Genomic DNA, 27,006 nt, shown 5'->3' on the forward strand with positions numbered 1-27,006 from the left:
CTGACTGGTGGTGTCATCAATAAGATGCCAGTTTCTGAGTAACAAAACCTGTACTACCTAGGGTGGTTCCATCTTTCTTGGGGATCCCAGCAGTCTGGTTGTTCTCCATCACTTTCTCCATAACAGAGCAAGGAATGTGGACTGCTGGGTCTGATTCAGTTGAGAAAATTAATCTGCCCCAACCATATGATTCATGATCCAAGTGTCTGGGTGCCCACTGTGGTTACCTCCCTTCTTTGATGAAAGATGAAACCCTTCTTTGGTCTGTCAATGAAAGCAAAAGGAGAAAGGAAGATGATTCAACTCCCACCATGAATGGACAAGGGTAGAGGACAGAAGCGGGCCACAACAGACTCACTTACCCCGACACTCATGCCCGGTGCGGATATTGATGCAGTCTACTGGCATATGGACCTTATCCTCGACACTCTGCCGAGTTTGATCATCATAATAGATCAGGTGACCATCTGACCACAGGTCAAACCAATTCTTTTTCCAACGCTTCAAAATAGTACCTGAAAAAAATGGAAACCCATTGGTTTTGAGCCAAAAAAGCAAGGACTTCATTCTCTAGTTCACAGATAACTAAAACAAAGGAAACAAAGGAAACGTTCCTCTGGCCCCATAAGTATGCATGCATACAGCTGCCCAGAGTTGCTCCATCAAAATAGAGATGAAAGCAGACTCCAATAGCATAAACACCTATGCTGTACCAGGCTACATAGTGTTTAGCTTACACTAAAGATACTAAGAATGCTGCCAACTTAATAGTCGCCATTTTTTTTTTTAAGTTTGATAAAACCTTGATTTTGATAACAAGTGTTGGTGAGGATATACAGAAAAAAGAACACTCGTATGTTGGTGGGAATGTAAACTGGTAGAGCTACTATGGAAAACAGTATGGATGTTCCCCAAAATATTAAAAATAGAAATACCATATGGACTATGAGAGACTGAGGACTCTGAAAAACAAACTGAGGGTTCTGGAGAGAAGGGAAGTGGGGGTATGAGCCTGGTGGTGGGTATTAAGAAGGGCATGTATTGCATGGAGCACTGGGTATGGTGCATAAACAATGAATCTCGGAACACTGAAAAAAATAAAATTAAGATGTTAAAAAAAATGGAAATACCATATGGTCTAATAATTCCACTACTATTTACCCAAAGAAAACAAAAACACTAATTTGAAAACATATAGTCACTATGTTTATTGCAGCATTATTTACAACAGCCAAGAAAAGGAAGAAACCTAAGTTGCTAAGTGTCCATTGACAGACAAATGGAAGAAAGACGTGAGATTTATATACAATGAAATATTACATACTCATAAAAAAGGATGAGACTGTGCCATTTGTGATGACACAGATGGACTTAGAAGGTATTACACTAAGTGAAATAAATCACACTGAGAAGTGAAATAAATCACACTGAGAAAGACAAAACCACACGATTCCACTCAATGTGGAATCTAAAAAAATAAAATGAATAAACATACATTAAAAAAAAGAAAAAGACACATAAATACAGAGAACAAACTGATGTTTGCCAGATGGGAGGGGGATGAGGGATGGGCAAAACAGAGGAAGGATAGTGAGAGAGAGATTCTTCCAGTTATGAAATGAATAAATCAGGGGAATAAAAGGCACTGCACAAAGAATACAATCAATGATATTGTAATAGTGATGTATGGAAATAGATGGTAACTATGTTTGTGGTGAGCATAGCATAACAGAGTTGTACACCTGAAACTAATGTAAGACTACGTCAATTATACTCAAAAAAATTTTTAAAAACAAAAAAATCCTTCATTTTAAGCTAATGAAACATCTAATATTTAATTTTCCATGTAGCATATCAAAAGTTTCCCAGTAGTATATAACTTTGCTAATGATCAGAGAACACTGGACTGTGAAGTCTCTATATACAAAGTATATAAAGTATATAGAGAAGAGTAAAGCCTTCCTCTTTTGAAAAAATATGTTTGTTTTTTTCTCAAAGAGCTTTCACATATATTCTTCTTTACCATTCATCTTCCCTTAAAGCCCATGGCGTGGGAGGGTCTCCCTGCCTCAAACAGACACAGAAGCAGGTTCAGACACTGGGTGTACCCACAGCCAGGACACTGACTCCCATCCTGTGTGCATCTGTCCTGCTACCTCACAAAGCCTATCAGTTTAAGGAATTCATCCAACCATTTGTATTCTTGGACTAGGCACTGACTTTATGAAACTGAAATTTCCCTGTCAGCCAAAAAGGAAAACAAAAAGGCCAAGTCAGTCACCCCTACTCCTTCCTCACACCCAGACACTACCGACTACATCCTTCGTTCCTATTAGACCCCACCCTTCTTGGCCATTGTGCACAAATCCCATTCCATGTACCTCTCCTTATGCTCTCATAGCCATTACTGGTGATAACAAAATATGCACCATATCACCCTTCCAAATCTCTTTTATCTATCAGGCACCCTCCTTGCAAAAAGGGGCATCCACAGCACTGTCCCAAACTGATAAATAAGTGACATCAGCATCCATTTGATTGGCAGCCCCTTGAGCTATACAGAAACTATCAAACAGAGCTGCCCAAACATATAGACGGGATCACTGGTTTAGGGAGTTCTACGCAAGTATCTCACCTGCCACCTAAGCCCTGACTGCAGATTTCCAATTTAGGCTGTCCTCCAGAGTCCTAAAGGTCTGTGTGGCAATGGCAATAAAAGGAAACCTCTAGACCACTATGCATACCTGTAATCATCTGTGTTTATACCCAGTGAGTATAATATATCTCACTTCATCTTATTTTATTATGATTGACAGTTCTGGTTTTTGCAAAGGAAAATCAACACAAATTCGAAGATGGGGAAATGGAATAAGTTTTCTGAATATACACTTCAAGACTGTCAATGGACCAAGAAACTAGAAAAGTTAGTACAATTTTTTTTAAATATATCTATTTTGTGTATGTCATCAAGCTAGGCAGTGATGGGAGAGGGGACAAAAAATAGTCAAAATGGTCACTGTTCATTTATGTTCCCAGAACATTTACATTGAGTCATGGTGGAGAAAGGAAAGCTTGTCCTCAAACAAGGACACAGCAAAGCCTAAAAAGAAAAGCAGAGATATCCAAAGGGCCAGGAAAGGAAGATATATCCTCAAGGTTTCCACAAGCAAGGCTCTCCACATCCCCTAACAATTTAGGGAAGAATGGAATCACAGAACCCAAATCAAAGAAACTTACACAAAGACTGGGGCTAGACTCCAATATTCCAGGACTTTCTTTTTAAAGCCAACACTGCTCTATCTATTCTTAGAATATAGAACTGTCACAGACTTGAAAGGACACCTGGTTCAGCTCCAGGTCTGGGAATGTTGAACTAGTGACAGGACAAATAAGCTGAAGGCTTGTCTCCTGGTAGAAAGTCTATCAATGTTGAAATGACACGTCCTAAATCTCAATACAGGTTTGCCACCCACAGTGTTAAGTTACCTAACATCACTAAAACTCAATTTCTTCAACTAGAAACCAGGATAACGCCACCCACCTCACAGAGCTGCTATGATAAGTACATAACATATGTAAAATCTACGTAACAGGATCACAAACAACCCTCATAAATAATAGTTTTTATAAACCATCTAAGGTGTGCAGTCCATTCTTCAGTGCTAGTCTCAATTTTAGCTAAGTTCTGAAGGGATAACAGAAATTTGTATCTGAACAATAAACAGTATAAACTACAGCTCAGTTTTTTGGTAAAGTCATAAGTGATATAGTAGTCACTTTTCCCTTAACTATGCTCTTTCTAGAAGGACAGCAGAATAATCTGTTTACTTTTTCTCCAAAGAACAGAGTTGATTCTTCTTACTTTAGAACATTCCATGATCCTGGGTACCTGGGTGGCTTAGTCGGTTAAGTGTCTGCCTTTGGCCCAGGTCATGATCCCAGTCCTGCATTGGGCTCCCTGCTCAGCAGGGAGTATTTCTCCCTCTCCCTCTGCCCTTCCCCACCCCTCCACCCCCCCACACCCCCCACACCTCACTCATTCATTCTTTCTCATGCTCATACACTCTCTCTCTCCTTCTCAAACAAATAAAGTCTTTAAAAGAAAATAAACAAAAAACTGATTCTCTTCTGCAGAGTTCTTTTGGAGATCCAAAAGACTAGTTTTAGATAAACTAGTTTTAGATAGAGTTTATCTAAAAGAAATAAAATTTTATTTATCTCTCAAATCAAATCTTCATCTCTATAATTAGTCTCTAGTATTTCAGAATCTTAGTCACTGTTCAATCCCCAAATAAGACAGGTACTTCCCACAGAGACAGGGTTCAGCTTGGTTAGATTCCAGCAGGGACTCAGGTCAGCCATAAGTAATAGAGCACCCTAGTGAGAAAAAGAGAAACCAGCAGGGACTACCACGATTCCCTGGTTCCTATCAAAGTTATAACAAAGAAAGAACTCTGTGTGAGGAAAAACACAGTTCACAGAGCTCTAAAAATTAATAAGACTTTGACATTTGTTTTTAAATGTGATCCGTTTCAGCAACAGAAATAAACATGTACCCTAAGCAACACTAAACCCAGTCCAACAGGCTCATCTTCGGTACTTACTCTGTCGCAGCAACCATCCACTCTTCACAAATGCCATTTTTCCACCTATAAAAGAAACAGCCAAGTCCAAAGTTATACCTAGAAAAGAGAATGGCCCATATAAGTTGTTTTTCACTCACAACACTTCTGACACCAAACATGTGGGTCTTTCTACATTAAAAACCAATTCTCTGAATCTCAGAGAACAACAACTAGATGTCTACTGAATTCAACTCAATTCTGACCTGGAATTAGCATCAGTTAAGGGTTCAGTTCCCCAAGAGTGCTCCCACTTTAAAAACAAATTCTAAGTCTCCAGTATTTCTGACCTACAAATTGGGGGTTCCCACAACCTCTCCTCAAATTTGGTAATTTTGCCAGAATGGTTCACAGAACTCAAGAACGCATTTCCTGGTTTTTTTTAAATATTTTATTTATTTATTTGACAGACAGAGATCACAAGTAGGCAGAGAGGGAGGCAGAGAGAGAGGAGGAAGCAGGCTTGCCACTGAACAGAGAGCCCGATACGGGGCTCAATCCCAGGACCCTGGGATCATGACCTGAGCTGAAGGCAGAGGCTTTAACCCACTGAGCCACCCAGGTGCCCCATTTCCTGTTTCTTATAAAGGATACAACACAGGAAAAGCCAGACTGGAAGAGATGCAAAGAGCATCATATGGGTAAGCCTTCCATGCCTTCTCTAGGCACAATGCCCTCTCCCAGCACCTCTATGTGATCATTAACCCAAAAGCTCTTAGAACCCTGGCTTTAGGGGTTTTAAGGAGGTTGCATTAAGTAGGCTGATTGATTACATTACTGACCACTGGGGACTGTACTTAATCCCCAGCTTCTCCCCATCCCTGCAGGTCCAGGGATGGGGCTGAAAGTTCTAAACTTCTAATCACAAGGTTGAGTTCCCTGGCAATTGGCCCCATCCTAAAGTTATCTAGGGGCCCAGCCAGAGTCGCTTCATTAGCATAAGCTTAGATATGGTTGAAAAGGGCTTATTATGAATAACAAGATACTCAGAACCTCTATCTCAGGAAATGCCAAAGGTTTTAAAAGTTCACATATTTCTTGTTTTATCACAAAAATCACAGCCATCTGGTCTAACTATCCATCCTGACCACCTTCTGTGTCAGTTGAGGAAGGCACCAAAGCCATTTTATTTCACTGGCCATTTGGCGTTTACCTAATACCTCCTCAATAGGGACAATAAAACCCCTCCCCACACCTCCCATTCTAGGCTTTGGGCTCAACACTCTGCCCACCTTACTAAATCTAACACCACTCAACAGACATAAAGCTCCCCAGAAACACTAAGATTTAGCTCTGTCAAGGATTTGTGGCTTCTCCAAACATGCCCAGTGTCCTGGGGCTCTGGGGTCCACTGCTTCAGCTTTATTCCTGGTGTGACCAGTTGAATTCACAAAGCGCAGTCAGATGTGCACTAGTGTCAACAAGCCAAGTGGCTGGTCAGAACAGAATTCAAGAAGTCAAGAAAGAGTGTGATAAATTTAACTCCATAAAAATAAAAATCTGAGTGGAAAAACAAGTCAAAAAGACAAAAGATTAAGAAAAAACATTTACAACTATATGGCAGCAAAGAGCTAATTTCCTTCACGTCCATAGCTCACACATAACAGAAATGACAATCACCCGGCAGTTTACAAGAAAAGGAACCTTAATGAGCAATAAATTTGTAAGATATTCAATTTCTCTCTTAATGCTAAAGACAAAATTCAAAACACAAGTCACAATATTGCCTATCAGATAGGCACAAATGAAGAAAACTATGATACCCAGAAAGGAGTAAGCAAGATGGCAAGAGTGAAAACTGGTGCAAACCTCTGGGAAGAAGATTTGACATCCATCAAAATTTTAAACGTTCATAAACTGTGACCCAGAAATTTCACGATTACTAGGATTATGCTTCACTGACAGATGTGCAGAGGTCTACCAACAAATCTGTATATTGGCAATGTATATATGGCAATGTTGCTTATACTGCAAAACACTAGCCCCTTCCAAAGCAATCCACTTCAGAAAATGGCTCAAAGGGTACCTCTACACATGACCGATCATTATGCAGATATGAAAAAAGGAGGTAGAACAATGTGTGCTGATATCTGCACAATTGTTTTGGGGAAGGAATCACAGAAACTCTTAGCCACGTGTATCTCTGAGGAGAAGAAATGAGGCAATGCTGTGTATGTATCAGAAAGGAAGGTGACTAGGGGCACCTGGGTCGCACGGTTGGTTGAGCATCCGACTCTTGGTTTCGGCTCAATGAGTGAGCTCAGGGTTGTGACATGGAACCCCACATCAGGCTCCATATGCGGTGAGGAGTCTGCTTGTAACTCTCACTACCCACCCTCCCTTTGCACACACGAGTGCTCTCTAAAGTAAATAAATTTTTCGAAAAAAAGAAGAAAAAGTGACTATTCAGTCCTATTACACCTTTCTATTAATACTTAATTTTTTAACAATTTCCATGTATTATATCCTTTTTCTTTCATCAACAGATTTTAGGGGCTCCTGGTGGGCTCAGTTGGCAAAACATGCGATACTTGATCTCAGGGTTTTGAGTTTGAGTCCCATTTTGGGCATAGAGATAACTTAAAAATTTTTTTTGGAATTAAAAAAAATAGGGATGCCTGAGAGGCTCAGTCAGTTAAGCATCTGACTTCAGCTCAGGTCATGATTTTGGGGTCCTGGAATCAAGCCCCAAGTCAGGCTCCCCACTCAGTGGGGAATCTGCTTGTGCTGTGTCTCTCTCTCAAATAGATAAACAAAATCTTTTTTTAAAAAAAATAGATCTCACTAGGAGAATTTATTTGGACCATTTTTGTTTTCTACTTTAGCATTTTTAGGTATCTCTTTAAGGGCTGGAAGGTTAGCAAAATGGAAGAAAAGCCTAAGTGGGCACCTGATAAGAACAAATCAGTCCCCCCACCTTTAATTTTTCCCATGTCTGACTAAATTCTCACCATTCTCCAAACCTTTACAAAATAAGCTACACAAGCTTGGTTCATCCTATACTCCAGCATCTCCCAAATCTCGTATATTAAATGTTCTTAATGTCCTTGTGATTTCTGCCAACTCATGCTGTCTGTCCTCTCCATGAAAGGAAGTAAGTTTTTCATCTTTCCCCATTTTTCTCCCACACACTCAGGTAAACTAGAAACAGAAAGGCAGTCTCTCCCCTTTTTCTAAGTGCACATACATGCTGCTCACTGCTGACTAAAAGGGACTAAGCCAAGTGCCGCTGACTAGAGGGCTAACAGCACCTATCACTGACCAGGAAACCCTCCCTAATCCAAGGCTGTTAAGCGAAAAGACAGTTTATTACTTAAACTGGGTTGAATGGTTTTCTAAACCTACAGCAAAAAAAAAAAAAAGGAAAAAAACCTTGCAGCCTAAAATAATCATTTATTTCAAAACAGACACCATCATATTTTCATCCAACAAATACTGAATGCTAATGTGTGCCCAACCTTGTAGTAGGCACTAAGGACACAGCAGAGACCAAGCTAAAGTCCCTGTTTTCATGTAGCTTACCCTGCAGTAAAAGCAACAGATTAAACTTAATTAAAGATGGGTGATACAATGTTGTAGACAACATTTCTGTAGTGGTGTTATTACCCCCAGAACATAAATCAGTATTCATTCACGCCAAATCCTGAATAATTAAACTAAAGTGTCCTACCCTCATCATAACATGAATTCTTAATCTGTATTTCATGTGAAAAGGAAACTACCTGGGTATAGGCCAAAAAATTATTAGGAGGTATTTGGAGCTACCAAGTCACAATACAATACAATAAAACCTGGCTGAAATGCTATCATACAACTTCAGTGGTACTTGATCGGTTGGTGGTTATGTAAAAATAGTCAAAATGTCAGTCCTGGGATAAGAACAGTTACATTTACTCAAAGGTCTTTTAAGAACCTGAGACCAACAACTTTACATACCTGCAAATTTAGTAACACTACCGCCCATGAAGATAGGAGTTTAAAAGAGAGTTCATGCTAAAACCTTGAGGACCTAGAGATTTCTTATTATCTACAAATTGTATAGGTCAGCATCTGAGTTGCCAGATATTATACCTCTATTCTCTTAGTACTTACTTCCTGGGAGGTTGAGTTTTACTTTCAGGTACCTGGGTATGTAAACATGAAGAAATAGAAATCAACACCAGGCCATTTGAGAAAAAATTTTAAAAGAAAAAATACATATGGAGTTTAAAGAACATCCTACTAAAGAATGAATGAGTCAAATGGGAAATTAAAGAAGAATTTAAAAAATATATGGAAGCAAATGAAAATGAAAACGCAACAGTCCAAAACCTTTGGGATGCAGCAAAGGCAGTCTTAAGAGAAAAGTACATAGCAATACAGGCCTTCCTCAAGAAGCAAGAAAAGTCTCAAATATACAACCTAACCTTACACCTAAAGGAGCTGGATAAATAATAGCAAATAAAGCCTAAATTCAGCAGGAGTAAATAAAGATTAGAGCAGAAACCAATGATACAGAAATTAATTTTAAAAACAGAACAGAACAATGAAACTAGGAGTTGGTTCTTTGAGAGAATTAGTAAGATTGATAAACCCCTAGCCAGACTTACCAAAAAGAAAAGAGAAAGAACCCAAATTAATAAAATCGTGAATGAAAGAGGAGAGATCTCAACCAACACCACAGAAATACAAACAATTAAGAGATTATTATGAGCAATTAAATGTCAACAAATTGGGCTATCTGGAAGAAATAGATGCATTCCTAGAGACATATAAATTACCAAAACTGAAGCAGGAAAAAATAGAAAAACTGCATAGACCCATAACCAGCAAAGACATTGAATCAGTAAACAAAAATCTCCCAACAAACAAGAGTCCAGGGCCAAATGGCTTCCCAGGGGAAATCAACCAAACATTTAAAGACAAATTAATACCTATTCTCCTGAAACTATTCCAAAAAACAGAAATAGAAGGAACTTCCAAACTCATTCTATGAGGCCACTACCTTGATCCCAAAACCAGACAAAGACCCCACTAAAAAGGAGAATTACAGATCAATATCCCTGACGAGCATGGATGTCAAAATTCTCACTAAGATACCATCCAATAAGATCCAACGGAATATTAAACGGATTATTCACCACGACCAAGTAGGATGGATTTATTCCTGGGCTGCAGGGGTGGTTCAACACCAATAAATTAATCACCACATCAATAAAAGAAAGGACAAGAACCATATGATCCTCTTAATTGATGCATAAAAAGCATCTGACAAAATATAGTATTCCTTCTTAATAAAAACCCTGCATCACGTAAGGGTAGAGGGAACACACCTAACATCATAAAAGCCATATATGAAAAACCCACTGTGAGTTTCATCCTCATTGGGGAAGAACTAAGAGTTTTTCCCCTAAGGTCAAGAACACAACAGGGATGTCCACTCTCACCATTGTTGTTTGACATACTACTGGAAGTCCTAGCCTCAGCAATCAAACAAAAAGAAATAAAAGGCATACAAATCAGCAAAGAAGCAGTCAAACTTTCACTCTTCACAACTCTAGAAAACCCAAAAGACTCTACCCAAAAATTGCTAGAACTGATACAGAAACTCAGCAAAGTCTCAGGATATAAAATCAACATACAGAAGTCAGTTGCACTTCTATACACTAACAATGAAGCAGAAGAAAGAAAAATTAAGGAATCAATCCCATTTACAATTGTACAATTGTACCCATTTACAATTGTACCAAAACCTGTAAGATATCTAGGAATAAAACTAACCACTCTGAAAACTATAGAACACTTATGAAAGAAATTGAGGAAGACACAAAGAAATGGAAAAACTTTCCACACTCATGGATTAGAAGAACAAATATCATTAAAACGTCTATACTGTCCAAAGCAATCTACACGTTCAATGTAATCCCTATCAAAAAGCATCAGCATTTTTCACAGAGCTGGAAGAAACAATCCTAAAATTTGTATGGAAGAACAAAAGACCCCAAGTACCTAAAGCAATCCTGAAAAAGAAAACCAAAGCTGGAAGCATGACAATTCTGGACTTCAAGCTGTATTACAAAGCTGTAATTATCAAAACAGTACAGTACCGGCACAAAATCAGACACATAGATCTATGGAAAAGAACAGAAAACCCAGAAATGTACCCTCAACTCTATGGTCAACTAATCTTTGACAAAGCAGGAAACAGCCAATGGAAAAAAGACAGTCTCTTCAAAAAATGGTGTTGGGAAAATTGGGCAGCCACACACAGAAGAATGAACCTGGACCATTTTCTTTCACCACACACAAAGATAAACTCAAAATGGATGGAAGATGTGAGACAGGAATCCATCAAAATCCTAAAGAGAACACCTCTTTGACCTCTTGCTAGACACGTCTACAAACGGAGGGGAAACAAAAGCAAAAATGAACTATTGGGGGCTGCCTGAGTGGCTCGGTCAGTTAAGCATCTGACCCTTGGTTTCAGCTCAAGTCATGATCTAGTCAGGGATCAAGCCCGACATCCGGCTCCACACAGAGTGCAGAGTAGGCTTCAGATTCTTTCTCCCTCTCCCTCTTCCTCTGCCCCTCCCTGCTCACACTTGAATATGAGAGCAAGCACACATACACTCTCTCTCTCTCTAAAGAAATAAAATCTTAAAAAAAAAAAAAAAAGGAATACTGCAACTTCATCAGGATAAAAAGCTTTTGTGCAGAAAAGGAAACACCAACAGAACTAAAAGGCAACCCACGGACTAGGAAAAGATATTTGCAAATGACATATCAGATAAAGGGCTAGTACCCAAAAATCTATGAACTTCTCAAACTCAACACCCCCAAAACAACAAATCCAGTCAAGAAATGGGCAGAAAACATAAACAGACACTTCTCCAAAGAAGACATACACAATTGGCCAACAGACACATGAAAAAATGCTCAACATCACTTGGCATCAGGGAAAATATAAATCAAAACCTTTATGAGATACCACCTCACACAAGTCAGAATGGCTAAAATGAATAAGTCAGGAAACAACAGATGTTGGTGAGGATGTGGAGAAAGGGGAACCCTCTTACACTGTTAGTAAAAATTCAAGTTGGTGCAGCCACTCTGGAAAACAGTATGGAGGTTCCTCAAGAAGTTAAAAATAGAGTTACCTTAAAACCCACCAACTGGACTACTAGGTATTAGCCCCAAAGATGCAAATGTAATGATCCAGAGGGGCACCTGCACCCCAATGTTTATAGGAGTAATGTCCAAGTCAGCCAAACTGTAGAAGAGTTGACATGTCCAATGACAGATAGATGGATAAAGAAGACCTGGTGTGTGTGTATGTGTGGTGTCTCAGTATGTGTGTAGCTATCTATGATGGAATATTACTCAACCATCAAAAAGAATGAAATCTTGCCATTTGCAACAACATGCATGGAACGTCATTGGGTATTACGCTAAGCAAAATAAGTCAGAGAAACACAAATACCATTTAATTTCACTCCTATGTGAAATTTAAGAAACAAAACAAATGAACATAGGACAAGGGAAGGTACAAGCAAAGAAAAAGAGAGAGGGAGCCAAAGCACAAGAGACACGGAACTCCAGGAAACAAACTGAGGGTAGCTGGAAGGGAGGTAGGTGGGAGGAGGGTAACTGGGTGATGGGCATTAAGGAGGGCACTTGATGTGAAGAGCACTGGCTCTTATATGCCAACTGATGAATCACTAAATTCTACCCCTGAAACCAATAATATGCTATATGCTAACTGAACTGAATTTAAATTTTAAAAGTTTAAAAAAAAAAAAAGGGCACCTGGGGGCTCAGTGGGTTAAAGCCTCTGCCTTTGGCTCAGGTCATGATCCCAGGGTCCTGGAATGGATCCCCACATCGGGCTCTCTGCTCAGAGGGGAGCCTGCTTCCTTCTCTCTCTCTCTCTCTGCCTGCCTCTCTGCCTACTTGTGATCTCTGTCAAATAAATAAATAAAATCTTAAAAAAGAAAAAAAAACAAAGCTTCTACATCAAGAGGACATCATCATCTTTAATGTGCCTATATAAAATAATTCAAAACCGTTAGAGTAAGAGAAAATTAGAGTATTACAAGGCTGAAAGAAACAAACTGGAATTAGCAACAGAAAATCATGTGGGTTTTTTGGATTTTTATTCTTTTTAAGTAGATTCCATGTGGTATCTTGGAGCACAACACAGGGCTTGAACGCATGACCTGGATATTGGGACCTGAGCTGAGATCAAAAGTTAGACACTTAACCTATTAATCCACCCAGGCGCCGGAAACTCATGACTTCTTCAAAAGGGGTAATTCTTCTGTGGACTCAAGTAGCTTTTTCTCTGGTATCATCCTATCTTTAGTCATTCTGTGGGACAATCTCACATGTACCCCTGCATCCAGATTTTTATCTCTGATACTGGTCTCCTCTAAAAGGAATCAATGCTCCTTGAAAATGAGCTGGTTACAACTTATGGACAGGAAACCTCAAGATGTGCCTACTACCAAAAAACAAAGATACTTTCAGGAATGCCTTTAGAAAGGATGAAGAAGCAAACCAGCTGAAGGAAGGGCTTCTGATAATGCCAAATTGAGAACAATAGTTATAATTCATTAGAACCAACTAAGAATGAAAGGCATCCTTAGTATAGATGAGTAAAAATCAAATACACTGCTATGAAATGTGTCAGAGAAAACATAATTTCCAATGTGAGTTCGGATTTCATTCAACAAGGGGTGGGGTGGGGGGATTTAAAATTTGTTGAAATACTTTGATTTGTATACCTTCTCCTCACTAGATAATTCAAATGGTTATTATGGTAATAGAGATATTTGTCATGTTTACTAGAACACTACAATTTCTTTTTTAACAGGAAGTCTGGACTTCTGAGTTAAGGACTCAACTGTACAAAATTTATGCAGTAGGGAAGATCAGAGGAACAGGCTTTGAAACAGCCTAAAACAGGCTACTGGGAAGAAGGATGTTCAGGAAACGAACCTCGGACTCACACCCTCAGGAATACACTTGAGTTTGGTTACTTGCACTTGCTGAGCAGGCACTTACAAGCCAGTCTCCAGAAAAGTCAAAAGACATCAAGAAAAGATTAAAGCCCCATGATAATAAAAGCCTCCTAAAACCCCTTGTGAGATCTTCACTCTAATTAGGCAATATCATCTACCACAGCACATCTTCTTGGGGGACTGAAGCCAGGGCATTTTGCCATCTAGCAGAAACTGCAAGATGGGCACTCATCTGAATGCAGGAGAACAAGTTCTTTATCCCCACTAAAGAGATGTGTGTCCTTTGTGCCTACTAGCCTCTTCTGTCAGGCTTCATTCTGGTATCTTGACCACCACATGAAGCATATTGCCTCATCAGCCTTAGTCTCAGCCTCTAAAGCAATAGAACCCTTGCCTCTGGCTCCCAACCCATAAGCAACATGTAACACAATACAGATCCCCCACATAAGATACACCAAGGGCTTATAAACAAGATACACCAAAGGCACTTAAATAAACAGCTGCCATCAACTACTCCTTAAATGGCTCATCTCACCTAAGCTGGACCGCAGCTGCATCTTTCTATCTAGAGTCTGCACCCTGCCAGGCTCCTGAATCCTGACCACAGAGCAGAGGGAGAAGGGACATTATCACTCAGCCTACTTGCCCTCAGCCCTACAGAGCACTCACATGCCTAAAAGAAGTACCTTACTCATCAGCCTAGCCCAGTTCCTGACCCCAGATCCTGCTAGCCTGTCCTGCCTTGAGATTACCTGGAAACAGTGCTGGGGGGGGGGGGGGGGCAGACTTTAAACATCTATTGTCTCATTCTCCCTCTGCGTTAAACAGAAATATTACGTAGATATGTAAAGTCCATATTTCTTGTTACTAAACACTAGAATTCACAGGAGAATTATTTTCACAGAAGGCACAACAGTGATATTAAAATGAGGATCCAAGACAAAAGAAATACCAATAATGTCAAGATCACCCATGCAGGTGACTGCTTTGCTATTTTCAACATTAATGATGGATTACAAGGGGCACAAACAACTAAATCTGCTCCCTCCTGAAATGCAACTAAAGTGAGTTAAAGGGAAAACAAGGCCTAAATCACAAAGACAAAAACACCAACAGCAAAGACAAAAGCAGATGACCCGTGTTCAAATCCTGACTCACTCACTTATAAATAAACTTGGGGGTTGGGAAATAAGTAAATAAATAACCTTGGGCAAGTTACCTAACTTTTTCAAGCCTTAGTTTCTTGATTTATACAATGAGAATACCAACAATTACTTGACATTTGGAAAATTGGGTGAAATAACATGTGTTTGGCATAGTGCCTGACATTACTAAAACTCAAGAAATGGGAGCTGCTCACACAGCAATTCTCATTATTATCACTTTACTTCCTCCCTAGCCACCTGACTAAAATTTGTCCAGAACATTCCAGAAGATAGTAGCACATTACGCTGCTTCTCAAATGGCTTAGAAGACTTAATAAAGATGCCCTTGAAGGTTAAAATTTGAATACATATACACTAGAAATAAAAGCAAAAAACAAAAAACCTTGCAGAACACATAACCAAATCCATCCCTTAAGGAACAGGAATATTTCTTTGCCTTACCTTGCTGAATTCCACATTACTTCACAACTTATTTCAACAGTCCACTATTTCTATCCTGGAGCAAGATCTATTGCATAAACTAAAACTCATCAGATGAAAGTCTGCAGTTGGTCTCTAGACAATAAAACACCAGCAAACTAACTAACTGCAAAATACCCACATTACTCACATGCCAGTAAGCCTATAGGAAGTTTTTAAATATAAATCATATTCAGCAACTCAAATTAGTTTAAATATGAACTCAAATCATTTTAAAAACACTGAATCCAAGGGTGCCTGGGTGGCTCAGTTGGTTAAGCGTCCCAACTCTTGGTTCCAGCTGAAGTCCTGATCTCAGGATCATGAGATCAAGCCCCATGTGCAGATGTGCACTCAGCATGGAGTCTGCTTCAGATTCTTTCTCCCTCTCCCTCTGCACCCCACTTCGTGAGTGCACACGCACTCTCTAAAATAAAACCTTTAAAAACAAAACAAAACATTGAATCCAAAAGACATCAATTTTAACAGGTGGGAAGAATATTGCCTTTGGAATCTGGCAGTTCTGAGCTCTACCTCTTACTAACTGCTATGACTATGAGCACAAAAGCAAACCTCCCAAGCCTCACTTTCTGACCTATATGACAGGACATTATTAGTTATATCATGAGGTTAGTGTGACAATTAACTGAGATAATATGCCCAAAGAGCCCCATATGAGGTGCTCCAAAAGAGAGAACAGCTATAATTACATTACTATCTTGTTCTAAGAAGTGCAATTCAAGGCTGTCTACAACTGACTCACTCACAATACCCTTGTTCCTCTAGCTAGCCCTCTCTGTACTTTAACTGTAAAAGTGACCACCTTATCAAAGGAAGGAAAACTCTGTTCTTCAAAAATGATAATGCAGGGACGCCTGGGTGGCTCAGTTGGTTAAGCAGCTGCCTTCGGCTCAGGTCATGATCCCAGCGTCCTGGGATCGAGTCCCGAATCGGGTTCCTTGCTTGGCAGGGAGCCTGCTTCTCCCTCTGCCTCTGCCTGTCATTCTGTCTGCCTGTGCTCGCTCTCTCTCCCTCTCTCTCTCTGACAAATAAATAAATAAAATCTTAAAAAAAAAAAATGATAATGCAGGGGCACCTGGCTGGCTTCATCAGTAGAACATGCCACTCTTGATCTCGGGGTTGTGAGTTTGTGCCCCACACTGAGTATAGAGATTACTTAAAAATAAAATCTTTAGGGGTGCCTGGATAACTTGGTTTTGGCTAAGGTCATGATCTCATGGGGTGTAAGACTGAGCCCCGCCCCGCCTTAAGCTCTGCACTTAGCACAAAGTCTGCCTGAAGATAAGCTTCCTCTGCCTTTGTCACTGTGTGTGTGTGTGCATGTGTGCATGTACACACACGCATGCACTCTCGCAATGTATAAATGTTTAAATAAAATCTTAAAAAAAAAAAAAAAAGAACGATATTGTAAAGGCAACAAGAATTCCCAAGTGCCTCTAAAATACAGGGGACAAGAACTGGATGATCCATCATCATTTAGTTCATATATAGCACTGACCATTGCCAGGTAGCAACCACTTCTCAGTAACAAGCCTAATATAGCACTCATCAAAGGGAAGACACACTGGACAGGCAAGAAAGCTCAACTTTCTATCCTCACCATCAAATTGTATGCAAACATACAACCAATGAAACACAACTAATCCACATTTTGTAACATGTTTATTTTACTCTCTACAGTTTTTCATAGTTACAGACACTAATAATTTTTAATTTCTTTAGACATCTGGAAAGAAAAAAAAGGCAAAGTTAAGGAGAAAGCACCCAAATATTTATGTAGAGTGGCAAGCTGGGAAGCACAGCAAAGTTTCAAGAGGCAATCAGAAAAGAACACTCTATCTTCCAGAGAAGTAATATGACTATCACACAGAGTGTTATCTGTTCTTCATTCTATAGAATGATGTACAAGTTTCATAAATTCAGTCCTTGAGATTATTAGGAATTTTACCTACAGAATATGCCAACACAATTAAAAATATGCTAGTGAAGAACCTCTGTCAGGTTCTGAGTTCTTTTCTGCAGCTTCCTTTAGTAAGCATTTACTGAACACTAAGTTGTCTGCCAGGACCATCCTGAAGCATTTTGAATTCCTGCCCTCAGAGATCAGTATGTTGCGGAGGGGCAGGGGAGTCAAGAATAGAAATCACTAATGCGAAAAATAAACCCCAGGCATTCTCATTGCCACCTATAGGCTGGCCCTTAAGACAGCCCAGTTGCACAATCACATATATTTTGGTCATTGATCTGTTCGACAAATAATGACGACCACAATAGGCAGCTGACAGTCCTCGCTAGGGCCCTAATTCCCCTTATGACTTCAGACAACTCATTTCCTGCACTGGCAATAGCTTCCTCAAAGACCAAGAGACCCAGAACTTTCCTCCCTTTCCTTATAAACACTCCAGCCTCTGTCAGTGACTCCACCCTGACCTAGTCAGAAGAGGTTAAAAAAAAAAAAAAAAAAAGACTCTCGGGGGCCAGGAGTCAATGGCGTTGGGAATTAACCACGTTCCTCTAGATTTATTGACAGTATGGCCATCACACCGCATACCCTCCGCCCGCCCTGAAAAACAGGAACTTACTATTCCTTCATTTTTACGAAGCCTCTTCTATGTAAATTACTTTACATTTTAGATAAAAACAAAAAACTCTCTGCCCACACAAAATAAAAACCCTGCGCTCAGGAGTTCCCGATCTGGCTGAGTGAAAAGATCAAACGTGAAAAAAGGTAATGTGCAACCAAAAGTCCTAAGACTAACCATCAACCACTACAAAGCCAGGAATAAGTGAAAGGAAGTGGGGGCCAGTCGCACCCGCGAGTCCTCAGCTTCAATGCCGCTCTGCATTCCTAAGGAGAGCGCAATCTCCGTGCGGGCAAGGCAGAAACTAGGCTCTGAGAGACCCGTGCCGGCGAAAAGGTGGCGGGCCCGCGGAGAGCACTTGCGGGAAGGGGGACAGCAGCAGGAGAGCTCGGGCAGGACTGGGCAGCTCAAGGGGAGGCTCTGGAGAGGCCGACACCAGAGAGGGGAGAAGGGGCGTGGGCCGGGGATCTCCTCAGAGGGGCGCCGAATGGGTGGCGCTGAAGGAGGCTCCACAGGGGCCTGGAAGAGGAGGGACGCTCACCGGGAGGAGGGGGTGCTCCTGGAGGGGTGCGGGGCTGGGCGGCTCTAGAGGGGAGGACACCACGGCACCACGGGCCAAGGACAGTGCCTCCCGAGCGGCTTGGAGCTGCGCAGCTCTAGCCTGGCCAAAGCCGAAAGGGTCCGCTCCGAAGGGGGCGGGTTGGGAGGCTCTAAGGAAGGTTCTGGAGGAGTCGACACGGGGGAAAAGGAGGGCACGCGGAGAGGCACGGCTCCAGAGGAGGCTCTGGTGGGGCCAACACCAGGAAGGGAAGCAAGGAGGTGGGTCCGCGGGGGGAGCGGAGGGGGTCTCCTCAGACGCGCGCCGAGGGGACGCCGCTAGAGGAGGCTGGGATCTACGCCGGGGAGGGGCGGGCCGCGGGGTCTAAGTGGGAGGGTCCTCTCGGAGGGGTGCGGGGCTGCGCGGCTGTACGAGAAGTTCTGCAGGGACCTACACCCGGGAAGGGGAGGACGCGAGGAGAGGGACGACTTTCTCACCAAGGCTCTAAGGGACTGACGCCGAAGACGTGCGGTACCGCGGGTCGAGAAGGGATCGTCTCCGAGTGGTGACGGGCTGGGCGACTCTAGGGAAAGGCTCCAGAGGAACCAACTCTGGTCGGTGGGGAACAGAAGGGGCCCTGGAGTCGCCTGGACCGGATGAACACATTTACCTGCGAACTCTCCAGCCGCCGCGGAGCACCGAAGCAGGGCACGGGACCGCAAGGACGCCACTGGGGTTCCTGGGCTCCGACTGCCTCACGCCTACGTCCGGGCCACCGTCCAACGTCACACCTCTCCCGCGCGCATGCGTCCGGCCGCGCGGGGCATGCCTGGAATAGTCGCGGAGGCAGTGGCGGAGCCTGGGTCGTTGTAGGAGGGAGGGGAGGGTCCTGAGGCATCCTCAACTCTGCGTAAGTGGAGGTTTAATTTTCATCTGAAAAAGTTGTTTGCACCCTGGTCTTTGTCCAAATGCCATCCTCCAATAAAAGGAGCCAGGGCTGCTTAGAGAAATGAGTGGCTCTAGAACTATGGCGGGGAAAGCACAACCTGAGCCTGGAGCTTGATGTATCGCCAGAAGTAAGAAATGCTCAAAAAATAAAATCATGGAGGCATGTCAAAGGACACAGGAATAAACCTGAAAAAGCTCCCCATGGCCAAATCTGGAACAACTTGAGAACCAAAATAAATTATGTAGTATTAAGTTAAAACAGAGTATAAAACAAATATAACCGAGTCCATTCTTTTGAAAGTAAATGGTTAAATTAATGAAGAGAAGAGAGAAATTTTTTTAATAGAAGAATTCCAATAAATCATACCTAATCCAGAGGGAGTATAAACCTCCACCCACACAACCCTGAATCTGCATAATTGCTTCCTCTCAAAGAGAGGAGAGAAAATAACTTTACAGTGGAGCAACCTGACAAACACTACTCAACCATGTGATAAAGATTGACATCAGCCATGGTAAGTCATGTTGATAATATTTACCTTTGACATGATGTGATGAAAAGGTCACTTTTCCTTTGGCCTTCCTCCAAAAAAAACTACAGTCCCAATCTAACCATGACAAAAACATCAGACAACTCCTAATTCATGCATGTTCAATAAACTACCTCACCAGTACTCCTCAAAAACTTTAAAGGTCATGAAAAACAAGGAAAGACTGAGAAACTGTCAGATGCAATGGGGGATCCAGGGTGGAATCCTGGAAAAAACTGGTAAATTCCAAATGCTTGATTTTGAATAATAACAATTACTTGTAATTTCTGCCTTCCACTCAAGTCCTGATCCGGGGTCCTGGGATGGAGCCCTGCACTGGGCTCCCTACTCATCAAGAAGCCTGCTTCTTTCTCTCCTGCTCCCTGTTTCAAATAAATAAATAAATACATATCTTTTAAAAAATAAAATAAAATTATTCCAAAATAAAATAAAAAGTTTAATTTTAAATAAAGAAGATAATAGTGGGAAATAGAGAAATGTTAGTGACCTCTACTGCTAAACTTTGAAGATGGCTTTAAGCCCCTGTGGTGCCTCTGGGCTCAAGGTAGGGAACCTTCCTGGGAAGTAGCCTGAGGGAACTTCCCACCACCCTACTCCTCAAAGGTGAATTTTGTAAACATTTATTGAGCTGTACACTTAAGATTTGTTTTTCCGTGATAAATAGCAAACATTTAATTGAGTAAGTTTAAAGATCAAATTGATTTTATTTAATGATTCATGAATCGGGCAGCATCACATCTAGCAAATAGAAAGGAGCTCCAATGAGCTATAGGAAAGGAAAGGTTTTTAAAGGTGGAAGGATAGGAAAAGAAAATTGTCAGCAAAGAATGCATTGTTTCAATCAAGGTTACCTTCCTCAAAGAGATCAAAATGGGTCTATCAAGAGGATTATCTCATTTATGCTTATCAGACAATTCCATTTTATTCCTGGGAGGTTGAAACTACAATTAGATTAGGTATTAAATCTTTTTTTGCTAGTGTGGAATTTAGCACAAGTGACTCCATTTTGGGACTGCTTTCTCATTTTTAACATCTACCTGTAAACTTTCTCTCTCTCTCTTTAAACACATGCATGCGTGTGCGCACGCACACACACACACACACACACACACACACACACACACCCCTTTGGGAAGGCCTACAGTTAATGGTCTTTAAAACTCCAAACTCTAATGGCAAAAGCTCCTGTCTTAACCCAGCTCCTCTCTGAGGAGAAATTCAGGATGGGGAATACTGTGATGCCTTCCAATCGAATCTTTTGCAAAATAGCATGACTTAGTCAACAACAGAGTTTGGAATCATCTAGAATTTTTCCTGGTTCCCACTTGGTGAGGATGAGCTTGAGCAAACTGGGTGACATCACTGAAGTTCCTGACCCTCTCTCAGTAAAGCAATAAGGCTAACCCTATCTTATGTGTTAGTTTTAGGTATCTTGCAAGGTTTGGATTTGGAGTGTTCAAAATACACACATTGTCTTTAAGTGATGGGTCTATGGATGACTTATTTCTTCTTCATTCTTTGCTGTATTTTCCAGATTTTCCTCAATTAATCACTTAACACCTAATTTAAAATCATTTAGATAGGGGCACCTGGATGGCTCAGTGGGTTAAGCCCCTGCCTCCCACTCATGATCTCAGGGTCCTGGGATTGAGCCCCGCATTGGGCTCTTTGCTCACAGGGAGCCTGCTTCCCCCTCTCTCTCTGCCTCCCTCTCTGCCTACTTGTGATCTCTCTCTCTCTCTCTCTGTAAAATAAATAAATAAATTTTTCTTAAAAAATACATAAAATCATTTAGACAACAGGAAAAAAGTAATACATGTGTGTAAATATATATGTACATATATATATATATATATATATATAATTTTTTTTAGTAGGTGTCACGCCGAGCATGGAGCCCAACACAAGGCTTGAACTCACAACCTTGAGATCAAGACCTGAGCTGAGATCAAGAGTTGGCCACTTAACTAGTTGAGCCACCCAGGTGCCCCAGAAAAAAGTAATATTTGAATCTAGTTTGGTTTATGTAGGTGTTCCAGGACCTGGAGCAGGAAATATCTCCTAGTAAGTTTTCTGGTTTAGCAATATTGGCTTTCTTTTCTTTTTTTTTAATTCTCCAATCTCTTTAATATGAATTCAGGTCAAAATAGTTCTCTTAGGCTATTAATACACTATTTCACCATATGTGGCAAAGCTCATAAGAACTCACCAACACCATACCTTGTGCATAGTTAAAAACACAATTCAATAAATATCAATTGAGGGGCACCTGGGTGGCTCAGTGGGTTAAGCTGCTGCCTTCAGCTCAGGTCATGATCCCAGTGTCCTGGGATCCAGCCCCCGGCTCTCTCTCTCTCTGCTTCCCCCCCCCCCCATCCCGCTGCCTCTCTGCCTACTATGTGATCTCTGTCAATTAAATAAATAAAATCTTTAAAAATAAATAAATATCAATTGAAAAATCATAGTGTGCCAGTCCTGGTGATATGAAGAACAGCAACACTCAGATCCTAATCATCCTGGACTCCTCGGATTCCATAAATGGAGGTAAATGAAATTCTTCTCTGGAGTGTTCTGACATGCTCACAAATCACCAGTGGATCAGAGAAAGGTTGCAGGACACTCTCACAAGGAGCAGTCACCAGTAAATTTGCTTTCTGTCCAAGTTTGCTGACAATAAAAGTACAGGAAGAAGGAGGCCAACGGCAGCTAAGAACACCTAATTTCCAGCCCTATATCTGCCAATACTGAGTATGTAGCCTCTGGTCTAGAACTGAAATGGGGTTTCAAAGAGCTACACTGGCACTCTGCATTCATCAGTCCCCTGGCTCAATGGCTCCATAGAATTTGTGGTCCTCAACTCAATCAAATAAAATTTTATGCTGATTAGCCCTGCTCCCTTTTTTGCCCCAGTTATAAGTACTGAAACTGGAAAAAGAAAGTGTAAGGTTTTTGTGGTTGAAAAAGAAAATCTAAATAAGACATCGGGTCCCTGGCTGGCTCAATCAGTAGAGCATGTGACTTGTGATCTCATGGCTGTGAGTTCAAGCCCCATATTGAGTGTAGAAATTACTAAAATAAATAAATAGGGGTGCCTGGGTGGCTAAGCTTCTGCCTCCAGCTCAGGCTGGTGGGTTAAGCTTCTGCATCCAGCTCACGATGTGATCCCAGAGTCAGCAGGGAGTCTGCTTCTCCCTCTCACTTCCTTTTCCCCCACTTCTGCCCCTCCCCACGCCCCCCTGCTCATGCTCTCACTCTCTCAAAGAAATAAATAAATCCTTTAAAAATCGTTTAAAACTGTATGGTGACTAACATAATAAAAAATAAAAATCATTTAAAATAAATAAACAAACTTTAAAAAAATTAATAGGATATGAAATACTATGTCATGCCTCTCCATGCCATACCCTACGATCTGGAATGAGAATCCTAAGCCAAAACCAAGTCTAGTCCAGGACTAGAAAGCTCTTCTACTCTGCTTGCTGCACCTTAGCTCTTCCTAGAAGGAAATTCTGAAACTTTATTGGGTACAAAATAATGAATTTTTGCATGTTTAAATTTCACTTTATTTTTCCCTCAACACCTACTGAAAAGTGTTAACTTTCTTCAGATAGTTGAGCCCATTTCTTTTGAGAACAGTTGTGTTTTTGCCCACTATAAACATGAAACTGTCCATGAGCACAAGAATGAGGAAGAGAGATGGGGCACAGATGTGGCACATGCAGCCTTGCTGTCACTGTTCTTGTTTACAGGCCTATTTCTAACCACCCTTCCCCTCCCTCACCTCACACCTTCTCTGCCTCTTTAACTGTCCACATGAAAGTGAGTCCCTCGGCTCCCCCACCCACCACAGCTTCTACTACTTAGTCATCGCTGTGTTGCTTATTATTTTTAAACACCTACTGTTTCATAGAAGTCTAAGGAGAGAATAGAAGGCCAAAGTGTGTTCTTGGTCTGCCATCTTGAGTCAGAAGGCTCCAACCCCAACTCCTTTCTGTCATGCTCAACTGTCTCTAAATGTCTTGTTAACTAATAATCCCCTTATCTTGTTTTCCAGGACTATTCAGGATTCATTCTTTTAAAAATCTTGGGTGTTTGAGGGGTGGTGTCTGAGTGGCTCAGTCAGTTGAGCATCTGACTCTTGATCTCCGCTCAGGTCTTAATCATGAGTTGGGGTCCCACACTGGACTCTATGCTGGACATGGAGCCTACTTAAAAAAAATAAGTAATAATAAAAACTAAAAATACTTTTTCTTTTTCCTAAATAGGGTCTGGAAGGGAAGGGAAGTAGATCCCTATCTATGTTCAATCCTATGCGCTAAACCACAACCAAACCAAAAATTTTGTATTCTCAATAACTTTGCCTCCAGCTAGATAGTGAACAGAAAACAGTGCTGTTTTCCTAATAACCCTTCAATTTTCATGTAAAAGGAATTCGAATAGATTGACAAGAAAAACGCTAAGACTCCAGTATAAAAACAGGCAAAAAAATATATGAGTAAATCATTCACATAAGGAAAGAGCAAATGTAACAAGCATTTTTTCCTTTTTTTTTTTTAGAGAAAATGAGAGTGCTAGGGAGGGGCAGAGGGAGGGAGAATCTCTTTTTTTTTAAGATTTTATTTATTTATTTATTTATTTGACAAAGATGACAAGTAGGCAGAGAAGCAGGCAGAGAGAGAGAGGAGGAAGCAGGCTCCTCACTGAGCAGAGAGCCCAAGTGGAGCTCGATCCCAGGACCCTGGGACTGTGACCTGAGCCGAAAGCAGAGGCTTTAACCCACTGAGCCACTCAGGTGCCCCATGAGAGAGAATCTTAAGCAGGCTCCATGTCCATCTGGGGCAGAGCCTGAGACAGATGCAGACATAGAGCTCGATCTCATGACCCTGAGATCATGACCTGAGTAGAAATCAAGAGTTGGTTGTTTAACCAACTGAGCCACTCAGGTGCCCTGCAACAAACATTTTTAGATGAATTTTACCTGTAATCTAACAAATGCAAATTAAATGAAATCTTTTTTTAGTGATCAAATTTTAAACGATTTTTAATGAAATGCTCGATATAAGGAGTTGATGAGACAGTCAGTGGTATACAGTATTTGTGCAACTGTAGATTGGTGTGTAACCCCTCCAGAATTAAATTTGATACTATAAAGAAGTTTAAGTTCATACTCTTTAAGTCAGTGATTCTTTGATGCAAAAATCCCATAGTTTACAGAAACGCCAGCCAAAACTAGTTTACAAAGATGTATATCAGGTGTATAAGAAATAGAAATTAGGGGTGCTTGGGTTGCTCAGTGGGTTAAGTGTCTGCCTTCAGCTCAGGTCATGGTCCCAGGGTCCTGGGATGAGCCCTGTGTTGGGCTCCCTGCTCAGCAAGGAGTCCGCTTCTCCCTCTCACCCTGCCCCCACCCCTACTGTTATAAAATATTTCCACCAGGCTGGTCCAATAGCGGCAAAGAGCCTCAGGGCAAAGGCAAAAATAAAATACAAGAATTAGGAAAGGATAAGTTTTTGAATATTTATTTCTTTTGTTTTTAATATTAAATCTCTATAACTGTTAATAATGACTGTGCTTGCCAAATGTCTCGCCAAATTCCTGAAAATGTATCCTTTGGTTTTCAGGAGCCAGTGCAGGTCATTGTAAACAGACCCCAGGCACCCTACTGAACTTGTATTCATTGTATTGAATACATATCATGAATACATGAACTTGTATTCATCCTGATAATAGATGTCTGCACTTTTTTCAAGTTTTGGCTATTATCAATAAAACTGCTATAAACATTTGTGTACAATTCTTTTGCATGGATGTATGTTTTCATCTCTCTTTGGCAGATACCAGCAATTTATTAGATGACAGGATAGGTGTGTGTTTAATTTTTTAAGAAACAACCAGACCTTTTCCCAAAATATTATACCATTTACATTTCTAATATATATAGGGATAATATATCCCTATATATATTAAATTTTTATTTTTTATAACTTAATTTTAGAATATGTAGTACATTCATATATTTCAAAAGAAAAAGAAACCTTGAAAATTATTCTTCTCACCCCTCCCACATTTGTTCAGGACCCACTCTGTCCCTGGCCTCATTACAGGTAATCAGAACTATTAGTTTCTCGGATTTTAGAAGTTTATTCTGTATTTTTTTCAAGATTTTATTTACTTATTTTTGAGAGAGCGCACAAGCAGGAGGGGCAGAGAGAGAGGGAGAGAGAGTCTTACACCACACTTGGAGCCTGATGGGGGCTCAATCCCAGGACCCTGAGATCATGCCTTGAACCAAAACCAAGAGTCTGATGCTTAACCAACTGTACCACCCAGGCACCCCAGAAATTATTTCTGTATTTATACACAAGCAAATACTAATATATCTTTTCATTTACCCTTTTTACACAATGTACTTTAACACAGTTGTATCAGTTGACTAGCACTCCATAACAAATATCTCAGACGAAACAGCTTAGACAACAAAAATTTATGTTCTCCCAGTTTTGGAGGCTGGAAGTCCAAGATCATGATGCCAGCAGGGTTAGATTCTCCTGCAGATGTCTTTCTCCGTGGCTTGTGGATGATCACCTTCTCCTTGTGTCCTCACATGGGTTTCCAGTTATGTGTTGTTTGTGTCCTAATCCCCTCTTCTTCTTATAAAGACATCAGTCAGATTGGATTAGGGCCCACCCCACTGACCTCATTTTAACCTAAGTATTCCTTTAAAGGCCCTATCTGCAAATACAGATTCTGAGGTACTGGGGGTTAGGGCTTCCACATATGAATTAAAGGTAGGGGAACACAATTTAGCCTATACGAACAGTTCTATCCTTTGTTCACTTACCAGTTACACTTGATGATATTCCTATTTCAGTATACAGAAAGGTTGCTTATTTGTTTATTCAGTTAGAGAGTAATTTATTGTATGAATGAACCATCCGGTCAGTGAACAGTCCCCTATTTATGGACACTAGGGTTGTTTCCAATATTTTGCTACTCACAACAATGCTGCAATAAGTAAGCTTGCACCTACTTCATTTTATATGCCAGAGAACATGTCTCTAGACACACTCCCAGAGGTGGAATTGTTGGGTCAAATGTTTTGTGTATACTTGTCATGATG

General features: G+C 40.9%; 1 protein-coding gene across 2 annotated transcripts in view; it reads right to left on the minus strand.

The window, feature by feature from the left end:
* Positions 1 to 19,179, minus strand: part of PLEKHB2 (pleckstrin homology domain containing B2) — a 52,125-nt gene extending 32,946 nt beyond the window's left edge. For both annotated transcript variants that reach the window (XM_032843128.1, XM_032843127.1), the window contains exons 1-3: positions 19,058 to 19,179; positions 4,605 to 4,649; positions 363 to 515 (exon numbers count right to left, since the gene is read on the minus strand). In XM_032843128.1, the coding sequence (XP_032699019.1) occupies positions 363 to 515; positions 4,605 to 4,641 (190 nt within the window). In that variant the 5' untranslated portion in view covers positions 4,642 to 4,649; positions 19,058 to 19,179. The remainder of the gene's footprint in view (positions 1 to 362; positions 516 to 4,604; positions 4,650 to 19,057) is intronic.
* Positions 19,180 to 27,006: the final 7,827 nt, after the last annotated feature.

The sequence above is a fragment of the Lontra canadensis genome, unplaced genomic scaffold (assembly GCF_010015895.1).
Source record: "Lontra canadensis isolate GAN:19392208 unplaced genomic scaffold, GSC_riverotter_1.0 scaffold136, whole genome shotgun sequence".
NCBI lineage: Eukaryota > Metazoa > Chordata > Mammalia > Carnivora > Mustelidae > Lontra > Lontra canadensis.